We start from the raw sequence: 14,502 nt of genomic DNA, 5'->3' as shown, positions 1-14,502 counted from the left end.
CCCTCCGGACTCCCTTGTGGACAAAAGAAAAGCTTGCTTACAATAGTAACACGGACCCTGCAACAGGTACAGAAGGTGAGTTTGGGAACCAAAGGCATCAGTTCGGCAAAAAAACCAAAAAAAGGTAAGAGGCCCAGGTGGGCCGGTGGAAAAAGGGGTTGGGGGTAACACCCACCGTGAGCTCCTATGGCACTATAAAAGATGAAAGACATTCATTGCCCTGGCCAGGCCAGTGGCTCGGGATGCTGCAGCGCAGATACCTGCAAGATGTGGGGCACAGCAAAGAGGTCCGAGCGGCCTGCAGAACACCGATACAAGTTAAGTCCTGGTTTTCCCTGTGGCAAAACAATAAACATGTTTCAAATAACTGTGGACAAGTTCCACAACTTTGGGCAAGGACAGGCATGCCTACAAAAGTAGTTCAACCTTTTTTGTTTTTAAAGTGCAACAGGTTCCACGTGTGATCTCTGCTTGCAGAAACCACAATTCCTAGACAATCCCTTGGGAGTGCAACATGGATTCTGGAATGTTTCCAGCTCTGAGTGGGAAGGGTGGTGACTGAAGGACTAATCCAAAGTCATGACTGCTTTAGTCAAGAGTTTTTGATCTGGATCCCAAATGGTATCCAAACAAGACAATGCTCTGCTTTCCATTTGATTCCACCATGGACTGCAACACAGCCGCACTACGAGGAAGCGATGCACAGCTGTTCTTTTCCTCCTTGTTGGTTCACGGAAGCTGAGAAAGCCGGTTCGAAATGCTTAGAGTCTGGTACTATGGTTCCGGTATTCATTGTTCCTCTTCCCCTCCGTGAAGTTGGAGCAGCTTTCCTCGTTGGGACAGCCCCCTCGTTGGGCTTCACGGTTGGGATCTACCGAACAACAAGGCTGGGCCAGATGATCCCAGTAGAAGTTCAGCGTTGATTGCTTCTGATTCTCCATCTCCTTCAAGTTGTAGATCTCGCGTGCGCTCAGCAGCGGCGTCTGCACCTCAAAAGTCTTCTCAAACCTGGTGTAATCTACGTGGAAGGCACCTTTTTCCAGGGTCATGCAGGGCTCAAAGCGATGGCCCCAGAGGATTTCATTCTCGATGTACGATGTCCTGGCTTGACATGTCATTCCTAAAAGAAGAGAATTGAAAAGGCAAGATACAGCGGGGTGGGGGGTGGGGGGGAGTATGGAGCAAATTTAACATTCATTCTGTAGGAGATGACCAGGCTGGTCCCGAGGGAGGGAGGGGGTCAAATGCATCATCAGTCGGGCATCCCTTTATGCCAGCAAAAGATCTGAGTCCAGCCCACCTTGAATTCCATTGATTCTTATCTACTGCCAATTTGCTCTGACTGTTAGTAGCTCAGATTCTTGTAGGGAGCTTGCAATAAACCTTTATATTCATTTGCACTGCCTGGATCTTCTGATTTCCTTGGGGCTTGACAGATTGTTGACATTAATAGGGTTCCCTTTGTGATCTAATAACACACATTCTGATCAGGAATCTTAATGAATCCAGTAGAGTGATACAGCCCCTCGCCTCCTGGTGAGTTTCCAAACAGAATTCAAGGTGTTGCTGCTTATATTTAGAGTCTTATTTGGCGTATTTTCCTCCCTCTCATCCGGGCTAAAGACTGCCATGCTGGGGGAAATCCCCCCTCCCCACAAGGTGCTTTGTTTGGTCTGGGCTGAGCATGTAAAAAAAACCCAGGCACTTGTGGGTTATGCAACGGCCTCTCTAGGTAAAGAAATCTTGGCGTAGTACAATATATAATCCGCATAAAGGATGGGGTGATGCGGTGGTGACTGGATTGCACATGGATTGTGTGCAACACTGGTTAAAATGGGGAATTAAGAAATGGCACCAGAATTGCACCTGAAATCAACATGGACTCTGGAAAGAGTACAGACAAGAGCAACAAAGATGGTTAGTGGGCAGGACACTAAAATATATGAAGAATGGTTGCAGGAATCGGGTATGTCTAGTTTAATGGGAAAAAAGGGGCTAGGGATGATACAATAGCACTCTTCCAATATCTCAGGGTCTGTCACAAAGAAGAGGGGGGTCAACCTATTCTCTTGTCCTGAAGGGAGGACAAGAAGCAACGGATGGAAACTCATCAAGGAGAGAAGCAACCTAGAACAAAGGAGATTTTTTTCGAATAGTGAGAACTATTAATCAGTGGAACGACTTGCCTCCAGAAGTTGTGGGTGTTCCATCGTGGGAAGTTTATAAGAAAAGACTGGACAACCATTTGTCCTCAGGGTGCCGCCAGTCAAGGAATGCCGACTGGTGGCCCCCAGGGGGAGGGCCTTCTCTGTGGGCGCTCCGGTATTATGGAACCAACTGCCGGTGGAGCTCCGGACGGCATCAGACCTCCGAACTTTCCGTCGTGGCCTGAAGACCCACCTATTTGAAATGGCTGGTCTGGCCTGACGGGGGATTATGGGTTTTAATTTGTCGTTTTAGATTTGTATTACTGTTTTTAACTGGGCATGGGTTTAATCTTTTTTAATTTTTGTATTGTCTTTTTTATATATGCCCTGTGAACCGCCCTGAGTCCCTACCAAGGAGAAGGGCGGTATACAAATTAAATAAAACTTGAAACTTGAAACTTGAAATGGTATAGGGCTTCCTGCCTGAGCAGGGGGTTGGACTAGAAGACCTCCAAGGTCCCTTCCAGCTGTGTTATTCTGTTATTCTATTCTGTTATTCAACATCTGGATTCCCTGAGGTTACATGTATTATGAAGGTAGCTCTGTGATAGCCGTGATAGGCTTCCAAATCACACGTCACACCTGAGACTACAACCTACAAAGTCTTTCCTACACACTCACCTGTGGCTTCCACAATGCCTTCAAGGATTATGATGATTTCAAACTGCTCCCTCTTCAGCGCCTCTGCAGACATCTCCCAGAAAGGGCTGACCTCGTTGATGATGTGACAAATTATCTGGGGCTCCACCAGGAAGAGACGGTCCTCCCCGGTGCCATAGCCCAGGTTCAGTTCTGATTGGTCGAGTGGGATGAACTCTCCTTCCTTGGTTTGCCTGGATTTAATGAGTTTGGCTCTTATTTTTGCATCCACCATGTGACTATCTCGAAGGTCTCCGATGCGGAACATGAGACAAAGCTTCTCATCCCGGCTGGAGATCACACACTTTTTGCTGAAGATTAAGGTCTGGGCACGCTTCTTGGGTCTGGAGATCTTGACAAACATGCATCCCACCATGAGGGCATCTATCATGGAGCCAATGATGGACTGGGCCATCAGCAAGAGGACTCCCTCAGAACAGTTGGCTGTTACAATGCGGGAGCCGTAGCCAATTGTGCGTTGACTTTCCACCGAGAACAGCAAGGCTGAGATGAAGTTATCGATGTTCTCAATGCAAGCCTTCCATTCAAGGTCCCCGATGTGGTTGATGTCATCTCGTATCCAGGCATCCAGGTAATACATGATGCCGAAGACCACCCAGGTGGTGATGTAACACATGCTGAAGATGAAGAGGAACCAGCGATACTTGAGATCCACAATGGTGGTAAAAATGTCGGAGAGGAATCTTTTCTTCTCCTGAATGTTGCCTAAGCTGACCTTGCACTTCCCGACTTTGGTCACGTAGCGCTGCCTTTGATGCTTATTTCTCCCCACAAACTGCCGGTCGTCGTCAATGAGTTTGCAGAGCTTGCTCTGTGCTTTCTCCGAGGTGGGCACCGAGCTGACGCTGCGGGTGAGGGTCTTGCTCCGGGAAGAGCTGATGATGGGTACGCTGAAAGCATGCTGGGGGCAGAGCTGAGCGTTGAACTCCCGCAAGAGAGAGGGGGGCAGGGGCTCGGTCCGGGAGGGGCAGCAATACTTAGGCAACTTGTCTGTGCTGTTGGAGAAAGGAGGCTGGTGTTTGGGAGGCCCAGCCGTGCTGAAGCTGGCCTGTTCCACCAGGCTGAGTCTTTTCTGCAGAAGGACGGACCTGACGTTGGGCACGTGCGAACTGCAAGGTACAGGGTGATGGTTGCAAGAGACGCCACTTCTGTCGGCGCTCACGGTTGCTGCTGGCTGCTGGCTCATGTCTAAAGGTGTCGTCATTTCAGGCTGGGGGGAGGGGGAGAGAGGACAGGCAGTCCTTGAGTTACGACCACACCTATGCCCCAAATTTTGTCGATAAGTGAGACATTTGTTGAATTTCGCCCCATTTTACAACTTTCCTTGCCACAGTGGTTAAGTAAATCGCTGCAGTAATTTAGTTAGTTAACAGAATTGTTAAGTGAATCTGGCTTCCCCCTTGATTTTGTCAGAAGGTTGCAAACCTGATCACGTGACCCCGGGACACTGGAACTGTCATAAGTACATGCCAGTTGCCAAGCATATGAATTTTGATCACGTGACCCCGGCGATGCTGCCGTGCTTGTGTGAAAAATGGTCATAAGTTACTTTTTCCAGTGCCATTGTAACTTTGAATGGTCACTAAATGAACCCTTATAAGTTGAGTCCTCTTAAAAGCCCCCTCCCCCCCGTGACTTGATTTCCTCCTCCAAACTAATGATAGGACTGTCCTAAAAGTTTTTGACTAAAGCACAAATGCTCTTTTTTGTTTTTAAGTTTAAGAACAATGGTCCATTCCCTCTTGCTGACTGAGTATCGGTCAAATATCTGAACCTTCCTGCAATATTTCTCAACATCTGCAACTTTAAGGTGTGTGGACTTCAGCTCCCAGAATTCTCCAGCCGGTGTGAGAGGAGAAGTCTACACATATAAGTTGCCAAGGTTGAGAAACTCTGCGTTAATGTATAAGCCAGAGAGAGGTGGCTGGTCACCCATGCAACTGAATCTAGTTCCAACCTGCCTGATTAATATAAATTGAAATATAGTAACTTAATTGTACTATGCATGGCTGGCTGGGGAATTCTGGGAGTTGAAATCCACAAGTCTTAAAATTGGCCAAGGTTGGAGACCCCAATCCAGAGTCACCTTGGAGACACTTCAGCTAAAGGGAATGGCATCTAGAGGCCCTTAGCAACATTATTCGGCGCACCTACCTTCGGAAAAGAGGCCCCATGGGTAGATGTTTCTGTGGGAGGCCGTGGAAGATAAGCCAACATGTACTTTGCGGTGGGCACCTTAGCTGGGGGAATGGAATTCCTGCGGTCCCTGGATTCATCATACTTCAGTGGCTCATCTCCGCTGCTCTTGTAGACGTGAAAGTTGGACCATAAGAAAGGCTGAGCGCAAAAGAATTGAGGCCTTTGAACTCTGGTGCTGGAGAAGACTCCTGCGAGTCCCTTGGACTGCAAGGCGATCAAACCGGTCAGTCCTAGAGGAGATCAAACCTGACTGCTCTTTAGAAGGCCAGATCCTGAAGCTAAAACTCAAATACTTTGGCCACCTAATGAGGAGGAAGGACTCACTGGAGAAGAGCCTAATGCTGGGAAAGATTGAGGGCAATAGAAGAAGGGGACGACAGAGAATGAGGTGGCTGGATGGAGTCACTGAAGCAGTAGGCGTGAGCTTAAATGGACTCCAGAAGATGGTAGAGGACAGGAAAGCCTGGAGGAACATTGTCCATAGGGTCGCGATGGGTCGGACACGACTTCGCAACTAACAACAACAACAACAATTAGGTAGCACCATGGCTACTTCAAATCAAAAGGTGGTCTAATCCCAAACATCATGTTTCCTCCAAGGAGGGAGCCTTTCATGGAAGATGAGAAAAGAATAGGCAATGAAGAGAAAATTGCCATTTGAATATAGGCGTTTCAAATTCATTCTCTTTTTCAGGCACCATCAAGTTGTCTTACCAGTTTTTGAATCAGATTTATGGTCCTTTATACAGAAAACAGATTTAAAGCCATTCAAACATTTCAGGGCTGGGTTTTACCGATTATACAGGTTGATTACAGAGAAAGTGACAAGGATATAAAACAAACCAGAGATCGGTGAACTATGAACCTAGTAAATGTAGCCTTAAAATGGGGCAGAATAAATTTGATTTTTTTATTTCAGTACCAACTCTCTTATCAACTCCCCAAACGGCAGTTGAGGGATATGAAACGTTCACTATAGAAACAAACATTCACATCGGCAAAAGCTATATACAGTTTTGAGGCCTTCCTGGTAATTAGGACATTTCTATCCTTTGTCCAATTTTCACAACTACTGTGTGGATTGATGGATTTGTAGTGTCTCAGCCACTGAGTACAATAATGAAGTAGTTCATCAACATCTTGAGGAATACTGGTTCCTCAGGCTTGACCTGTTGAACTATTAAGAGCACCCATACTGATGAACAAATAATAAAATAGTGTCGTCCTACTGCTGTAGAAGAGAAGAAAGTTCGAGTTGAACGAAATGGAGCAGGAGATCAACATTCAAATACTTGCAAGCCAAGAGCACCTATAAGCCTGACACCCCAATTTTATCCCAGAAACACCATCTAGAATAGGAGTGTTAAATAATCATCTTTTGAGGCAGATTAAGCTATCAATCCGGATAACTGTATGCTCACCTACAGAACAAGACGTTGGCCCTGCAGAAGCAGAGGGCTGTCGGAGCAGGTTGCTTATTTCTGTGCCTACCTCGCTGGGGTAGCAGGGGTCACCCAGAGCAAAAGAAACGGGATCCCAAGGAGCCAAAAAAGTTGGGAAGAACGTTGAGATTTCCCTCCCTTTTAACTGATCGGTTGCTACAGTTCGGCTGTGCGTGGATGCCTGCATTCAAAGTTGCGTTAGACTGTCCACGGGTTAAAATAATGGGTTTAAAATATGGCTATTTGGTCACATTGGGTGAGAGTATAGGAGACCGACTGATTTTTATATAACGTTCCCTTGCATTTTATTGTGTGAAGTCCGTTTGTCTAGCCACCCATCTCAAACCAGTGACAGTGAGTGACAGTGAAGAGCAGATGGCAAAACCAATTTCATGCCAGAGGAGCAGTTCACAGATGGTGAAGGCAATAGATTCTCCGCTCTCTTGCTCTGGATTTAAAGCCCTCTGGGCATATGCCAGGTGAAGAAGAGGGGCCAGGATTTCTCTTCCTGGGGGACAGATTCATCCAGCAGGCAGGCAGGCACACAAATGCCTTTAGGACTTTTGTGCACCTTTTTTTCTTTCAATATCTTGCCATTGTTTGGATTCGTTTGGGGCGAGAGCTTTCGTGGCTTAACCTCTAGGTAAGGAAGTCCCTTCCCCAAAAAACCCAAAGCAAAGCAACTTGAGAATAGGAAATAACAGATTGCCATTTTATGAACTCAACCTGCAGGAGCTAGGATGATGCGGCTAGGATGATGCGGCTGCAGGGAGCCGTATCATCCTGAGGGCTTGGAGCCTGGAAGGCGATGGGACAATGCCCAGTCTAGCCTTCCTCATCTGGCAGCCTCCGTCGTGTTGGGACAACAACTGTTAAAACTTCCAGCCTAGAGAATTCTGGAAACGATTGTATCAACAGAGTCAGGGGGCTTCAGATGGGGCATAGCTGACACAAACCATCCCAAACTCAGTTCCGTATTTTACGCCATCTGAAGTTTCAGAAGATTCCTCAAGGGCATCCTGGATGAACGTGGAGGACAATGACAGGAACGGCCATTTTGGGCTGAGGAGGAGGCAACTGAAGTGGAGTCGAAGCTCTGCTTCCAGAGGTATCCCAAACCAACAAATAACTGTCTTTTGCCGGAGACAGAATTCTTTGAGTTAACCAAAATAGCAGTGACACTGAGGAAATAAATGGGGGAGAGGTGGAGATCCTCTCCCTAACTAAAGCAACTAAAGGATCCACTACCATAAATACAAGCAATTGCCAGGGGAGCCCCAGACTGGAAGAAGGATCCAAAGAGATCTCTTTAGCCCAAACTGTTCTAATAGCAATAGCACTTAGACTTATATGCCGCTTCACAATGCTTTACAGCCCTCTCTAAGCGGTTTACAGAGTCAAGTCTCTTGCTCCCAACAATCTGGGTCCTCATTTTATTGACCTGGGAAGGACAGAAGGCTGAATCAACCTCTAAACTGAAAGGAATCAGGAAGCAAGGTCGTATATATTAATTTAGCCGCAAAGAACAGCCCCTCCGGTCCCTGCTTTCTATCCTAGACATGGCTGGGGTTGCATGGTGCACCTACCTCATCTTTCCTGCAGGATTGATTTGAGGGCCGGGCCAGGCAGCTCCGAAGTTACCGGGAGGCCTCTTGTTCTGTAGAATCTGTCCTGCTGGTCTTTCTTTCAGACTCCCGGGCCATCCGTTTGGGCTCAGGAGCAGAGTGTCAAGTTAAGACACAAAACCTCTGCCTGAAAGATTTCCATCCATCCCGGAAGGGTAAACCTCCTCTTTCTCCCATTCAGAGCCTTCAACATTCACAGAAGTGAGGAAGAGAGGCAGAAAACCGCCTTTCAATTCAGCCTTGCAAGGAGAAGGTCGTCAGTTAATCTGCTTCAATGACATGCAGAATTATCTCAAGATGATTTAATCAGAGGGACGCGGGTGAGGAGGAGGAGGAGGAGGAGGACTGCTGGGTGGGAGACTGGAGTATCCACAGGGTTAATCTGCCAGCACTTCTTTCTGGGAAGAGAGGTCCATGGGGAGAAGAACCCACTTCTGCCCACCTTTGCCCCCATTTTCCCAGGCTTTGCAAGAGATGTTGAGTCTGTGGGACACAGAAAATACCAAGAGAGAATGACTGCATACAGGAAAGGAAATACCGGGAATAAAATAAAAAAAGAGGAAAGCTCAAGAGGAAAATTGTAATTCCCCCTGAGTTTCATCTTCTCCACCTGGAGAATTCCTGAAAAACTCCTAACCTGTGGAGAGATTGTCTAATTTTATACCCACACCTGCCTATAAAGAAATTTAAGGAGATGCACACCCAGGCAAGGCTAGGGAGAAGAAAAACCAGTTAGCCGAAACAGTCCAGCCTAATCCCCACAAAACCACAATGTGGTGAAAACTTTGACAAAAGACCCAGCAGGCTGAGGCTCCCCGTGGGGCTCCCCGTGACTTCATTTCTCATCCAGGACCATTTCACAACTTCCTTCCCTCTTGCAGGATTTAGGTAAAGTGGATTGAAAAGCAACTTGGCCAGATCCCAAGCCAGCATCCAGGTAGGACCACGTTTGCAATTTGCAAAGCTCTCGCAATTGTCCTTGCTTGGGCCATTTTTCCTGCTAAATTCTTAAAACGAGCAAATTAAACGCATCTCTGAATACGGGGAACAGAATCACCATCTTGCTCCCCAATTTCACCAGCTTCAGAACCTCAACCCTGGTCCTACAAGGATAGGAAGGAACCTGTCCTCAGAAGGGTTAAGAGGATCCATCAGGAATAAAGCGAAGCCTCAACTCTGTTGAAATTAATATGGAAAGTGGAGAAGATCCTGGAGCGGTGTTTCTCAACCTCAGCAACTTTAAGAAGGGTGGACTTCCACAGTGGGAGTTGACGTCTACCCCTCATAAAGTTGGCTGAGGTTGAGAAACCTTGTTCTAAAGATTCCTTCGCTTGCCCAGCTATGAAATGGAGCAGTATTTTTCTAAGAAGTCGCCATGCCAGGTGAGACCGGCATTTTGTCAGCCTTGCAAAGTCCATTTTTCCTTTTCTCTTTCCACCTGGCCGTTCAGCGGGAGCCTCTGGGTCCGGCGACTGAGATGGTCCGGGCACCCTATTGCCACACTTCAGCCAAGCCCTACAGGAAGGGCTTAGGCAATGCATTTGAGCAATTTATGGGTCAGGGTAGGGAGTCAGCTAAGTGCCTTCTGCCCCATGCATATTCAGTCTCTAAGGACCAGTATTTTGCCCTGGAGCTTTTTTTGCAATTGGACATGGTGCTAAAGGCTTTAATATTAAATCCTGTCCGGTCTAGTAAGGTGGCAAGCCAATAGTATTGCAGCAAGACCTTGACTGATGTGACTTGGTCCACTTTTGCATGAAACGTGTTGATAAAAAATGAAGAGGCACCTTGGCACGTCTAGATGAGACAGAATGGTGAGCTTGGATGCTCTACTAATGTCTGACTGATGGAACCTGCACAGGAAGAAATAGAGTGCTCAACCGTGGAGATCCTCAGCAGCCTCTCTTGTCCTAAGCCACAGCTTGAACCCTGGGCTTCCTCTTTAAAACAGGAATCAACCCAAGGGTGCAACTTTACAATCCCTCCTGAAGGGATCTCCCAGCTTGGGTTGGGCTTTCCTTATCCAGGACAGCTGCCCTCCCACTTTTTCCACCTGGGAGGTATGCGTTTCTGGTTGCTACCACACCAAATTCTGGCTCCTGAAATAAGCACCAGCCCAAGCTTCAAATTGCAAGAAACAAGGAAGTTTGCTACTATGTGGAACCTGCATTTAAGGGATATCAGAAACCATTTTGCATCTGGTGAAGGGGAAAAAAAAAGAAAGGCAAAGACGTTATGAAGTCACGGCCAACCACTGTTCTAAATCCAGGCGCCAGGGAGGAGAAAGCCACCAAGCTGTAGTCAAACCTTCCTGGGGAAGCCTCAAAAATAGCAGTGGTTAACCCGCTGGCTATAAATAGCTGTTGAGCCCCTGTTGTAAACGGCTCAGGGTTTATTAATACACACAGGAAATCTTAATTACTTTGAGGGTGCTCTCAGAGAAGAAGTGGCAAGTGGCCTTTGCTGCAATCTTAACCTTCATTCAAGGCACTCCAAGGATCTTCTCCAAGTTGCAACATACCTTATTCCTGAGAAAGGGCCGTTGTAAGTCCAGTATCAGTGAGCCTCAGCCTTAACAGCTTTCCAGTGCCTGGACTTCAACTCACAGAATTTCCCAGCCAGGATGCTGGGAGTTGAAGTCCAGGCATTTTAACACTGTCAAGTTGGTCCTATACAGAGAGAACTCCGGGTTGAATCTTTAAGCCAAGTTTGCTTCATCAAGAGTTCATTGCTAATACTCGGAGGTATGGATGGTTGTATTTTCCTGTAAGGCTACCCTTAGAGGCATGAACTCTCAGACAGACTAGGATGAATGGATTTGATCTTTTTGATTTGGCTTTTCTTGGAGTAGTGAAGTCAATGGGATTCAAGTGTTAACTCAATTCTAGTTGGTTTATATGTGGGTCTGCTCTGGGTATGATTCGAGCTGTCTGCTCTGTTCATTCCTCAAGATCCAGTGCTACTAACAGTGCTGTGTTTTCCTCTTTGCACAAGCCATCCTTTGCCCTGCTGTATTTCATCATTCGCTTGTTCTGCCGCTCCTGAATTTTGGACCCAGGTTTTGGGACAACTGGTTGAGTTGACCTGACATTTATTTTTCTTTTTGCATTGTCGCAATATGTCCTGAAAGATGCCAGCCTCTCCCTTTGGTTCCGTGAATTCTCGTACCATTCAGGTTTCTGCACTTGTCTTCGAGCTGTCTCTGGCTCAGGTGAGCCAGGAGATGTGCAGGCATCACCTGCCTAGGTCAACATTGCATTTCAGGGCCTGGGATCTGACTGAGACTCTTTAACTGTTGGAGTAGCATTCATTGTCCTGTTGCTGTTGTTATTGTGCTTTTCAAGCGACTAACCAGTATGTAAAGGGAGCTGGATACAAATTGGGTTTTGTTTCAATTTGTTTTAAAACATTGAAAGAAGAAATCACTGCACAAAAGAAAAAAAAAGAAGCAATGAGAAAAGACTTTGTCAATGGGAAACAAAATATTGGAATAGGTTAACTATGCTGTACAAGTAGTCCTTGATTTAGGACCACAATTGGACCCAAAACTTTTGTTGCTGAGCGAAACATTTGTTAAGCGATTTTTGCCCCATGTTACAACCTTTCTTGCCACAATTGCTAAGTGAATCACTGCAGTTGTTAAGTTAGCAATAGGTCGTTAAGTGAATCTGGCTTCCCCATCGACTTTGCTTGTCAGGATCACGTGACCCTCTAGGACGCTGCGACCGTCATAAATACAAGTCAGCTGCCAAGCATCCGAATTTGGATCATGCGACCCGGGGGATGCTGCAACGGTTGTAAGTGTGAAAAATAGTCACAAGTCACTTTTTTTTTCAGTGCCATTGTAACTTTGAACGGTCACTAAACAAACCGTTGTTAATCAAGGACTGTACATCCTTTGTTCCTATCACTGGTCCTTTGATCTGAAAATGTTATCCCTGTTTGAGGGACAGTTGTAAGTTGTAAGAAAAGGCTACTCTGACCTCCTACCTTTTTCTGGGGGAAAAATGTGGGATTTAGTCTGGACAACAAAGATTAACAGTGAAGGGGAAACCGGTTTGGTTAAGAGGAAGCAGATATGCTTGTTCTCCCGCTGAATGGATGCTAATTGCTAGAAGTATAATTGCCTACGCTGAATATGGAAAGGCCAGGGCAGGCACGCCCAGAGAGAGAAACAGGGACTAACTCCTCACTCAAAAGTTCAAATAAACACTCACCTCCCATTGCAAACTGGACCCGGGAGCCTTTTTCCTCCACAGAAGCAGCCAGGAATCCCACCGGAGCAGCTATTCCTTCCGGCAATGCATTCAGGATAACTTCTTTGCGTTGCCGTCATCAGTCGCATTGCTGTGGCTTCCAGTAACTGGAAAAAGCGCCTCTCCAGTGGCTTTTTGCTGCGAGAAAAGCATGGAATTTCTCCTTGAATGATCTTTCAAGAGAGATCAGCTGTGGAGGGTGGAGGTTTTATTTTGTGCCTAAAAGAAGAGAAGATACGGTGGTGGGTTTTTCAAGAAAATGTCATAGGAATTCTTTCTCTTTTAAAAAAACCTGAAAGGTGAGGTTTTCTTTTCTGCTTACTTATTTGTAATTGATGTTAGCCTTGAACAAGTACCAGAATTCCTTCCAATCTAACGATCAAACTCCTGGAAGAGGAGAACCATTAGCAGCGGCAAGAGCATCTTATTTTGTAACAGAAGAAAGATGAGTAGGAAAGAGACAGTAATCCTGCAATAACAAGGAAAGTCCTTTGAAGGTAGACCTTGTTTGCGTGGGGGCTCAGAGAAGGCGACACGGGGAAGCGGTCTCCGTGAAGTCCATTTTCTTTTTTCCTTTTTTTTTTGCAGCACAACCAGCTTACATTCCTTTATAAACCAGCTTTGGAAGTGCATGTTGATTGACATTTATGAACCGGGGACATGGCTTGTAACCAATGAAACTCATTATCTCTTACACCATCCAGGAAGTGAGATCCAGGATTTTAGTCCTTCGGTATCATCTTTGGATGGCTTTGTTGGTGTAGCTTGCTGAATGCAACGCATCTTGTGCTAGAAGGGGATTGCAAGGGAGGTTTCTGGAGTTCAACGAACAGTGAGATTTTTGCTTTTGGGACTTGGAAGTTTTTTAAACCAGGAAGCAGAGGGTTTTTTTTGTTTTTTTTTTAAAGAAACAAATAAGGCCAACCAGGTATGAAAAAAGGCTTGTGGCCACACCCAAGAATTAACGCTACCCAATTCAGTTTCTCCACCTATTCTGTTCTTAAGAAAGAAAAGAATTGGCACCACGGCAGATCTATTCTGGCCTTACAGCCAATTACAGCAGGTTCCCGACAGCATAAAATGCTGCAGGAACATTTTCATCCAAGCTTTGGACAAAGAGCTCAAAGGTCAGCTTAAGAAGAGGTCATCCAACAGTCCAGATATGAATTGGCACCAGAGCACCACCGTTCAGTTGAGTGGACTAATTGTCTCCCTCTTTGGTTGGGTCTTGTCATGTGTTACGACTTACGTGCCTCTCTGGAAGAGCCTCAACTTGGAATTAAATGACCTTGAAATCTGGAACATGGGACTTTGGCAGACCTGTGTCAGTCAGGCAGTCATGCAGTGTGAGAACTACGCTTCTCTTCTGGCCCTGCCTGTGGAGATCAAGATTTCCAGGGTACTTATGGTGACTTCCAATGGACTGGGCTTCCTCGCCTTTTCCTTGGCCCTTTGGGGATCAAACTGCCTGAAGACAAATGACCCAGGTCAGAAAAGACCCTTTGGGATTACAGGCGGGATTCTCTTCTGTCTCTCTGGAATAACAACTCTCGTTCCCATCTCCTGGGTTGCCTACGACACGGTGCAAGACTTTTGGGATCAAACCGTACCAGATGTTGTCCCGAGGTGGGAATTTGGCGAAGCGCTTTTCCTGGGCTGGTTTGCTGCATTTTTCCTCCTGTTAGGTGGCTGCCTTATAATCAGTGCTGCCTGTTTCCTAAAGACCCCGGAGGCATCTAAGAGGCCATCCATCCACCATAAAGCGGAGATAGCCACACTCGACATCCGGCACCCATACTCGTCACCTAAAAATGCAGACCTTGTCATCTGACACACCTTCCTGAGCGTCTGGAATGGGACGATCTATCAGCGTGTGGAATGTCAAGAGAGTTGTGGTTTAGATTTCTGCAAAGGATGCCTTGGGAAATCACATTGACGAGGGGACAACCTAGCATTCTCGTGTCCTGTAGCTTTTTCTCCATAATTGCAAATTAGAAATGTATTGAGTATGTACTGTTTGAGGGTACTTGAGCCTGTATCTACTCTGATGTAGAAGACAATGCTTTCTTTTCCTCCCTGCCCCCACATTTAATCTTTTGGAGAATGATGTAAA

The 14,502-nt window shown here is 46.4% G+C and overlaps 2 protein-coding genes across 2 annotated transcripts; one reads left to right on the top strand and one right to left on the bottom strand.

Annotated features, from left to right (window-relative positions):
• Positions 1-244: 244 nt before the first annotated feature.
• LOC308671291 (G protein-activated inward rectifier potassium channel 4-like) lies at positions 245-6,260 on the bottom strand (the record flags this gene model as incomplete). Its single annotated transcript, XM_081333397.1, has 4 exons — positions 245-1,120; positions 2,829-4,077; positions 5,022-5,296; positions 6,236-6,260. The coding sequence occupies 4 exons, from the start codon at positions 6,258-6,260 to the stop codon at positions 762-764; spliced, it is 1,908 nt and encodes a 635-aa protein (XP_081189523.1). The 3' UTR covers positions 245-761.
• A 7,288-nt stretch (positions 6,261-13,548) lies between these two features.
• CLDN25 (claudin 25) lies at positions 13,549-14,220 on the top strand (the record flags this gene model as incomplete). Its single annotated transcript, XM_081333973.1, has 1 exon — positions 13,549-14,220. Exon 1 carries the CDS (start codon positions 13,552-13,554, stop codon positions 14,218-14,220), a length of 669 nt encoding a protein of 222 aa, XP_081190099.1. The 5' UTR covers positions 13,549-13,551.
• Between the last annotated feature and the right edge of the window lie 282 nt (positions 14,221-14,502).

Source organism: Vipera berus (genome assembly GCF_964194415.1).
Source record: "Vipera berus genome assembly, chromosome: 8".
In the NCBI taxonomy this organism is placed as follows: Eukaryota; Metazoa; Chordata; class Lepidosauria; order Squamata; family Viperidae; genus Vipera; species Vipera berus.
This window is presented reverse-complemented; position numbering and strand designations above follow the sequence as displayed.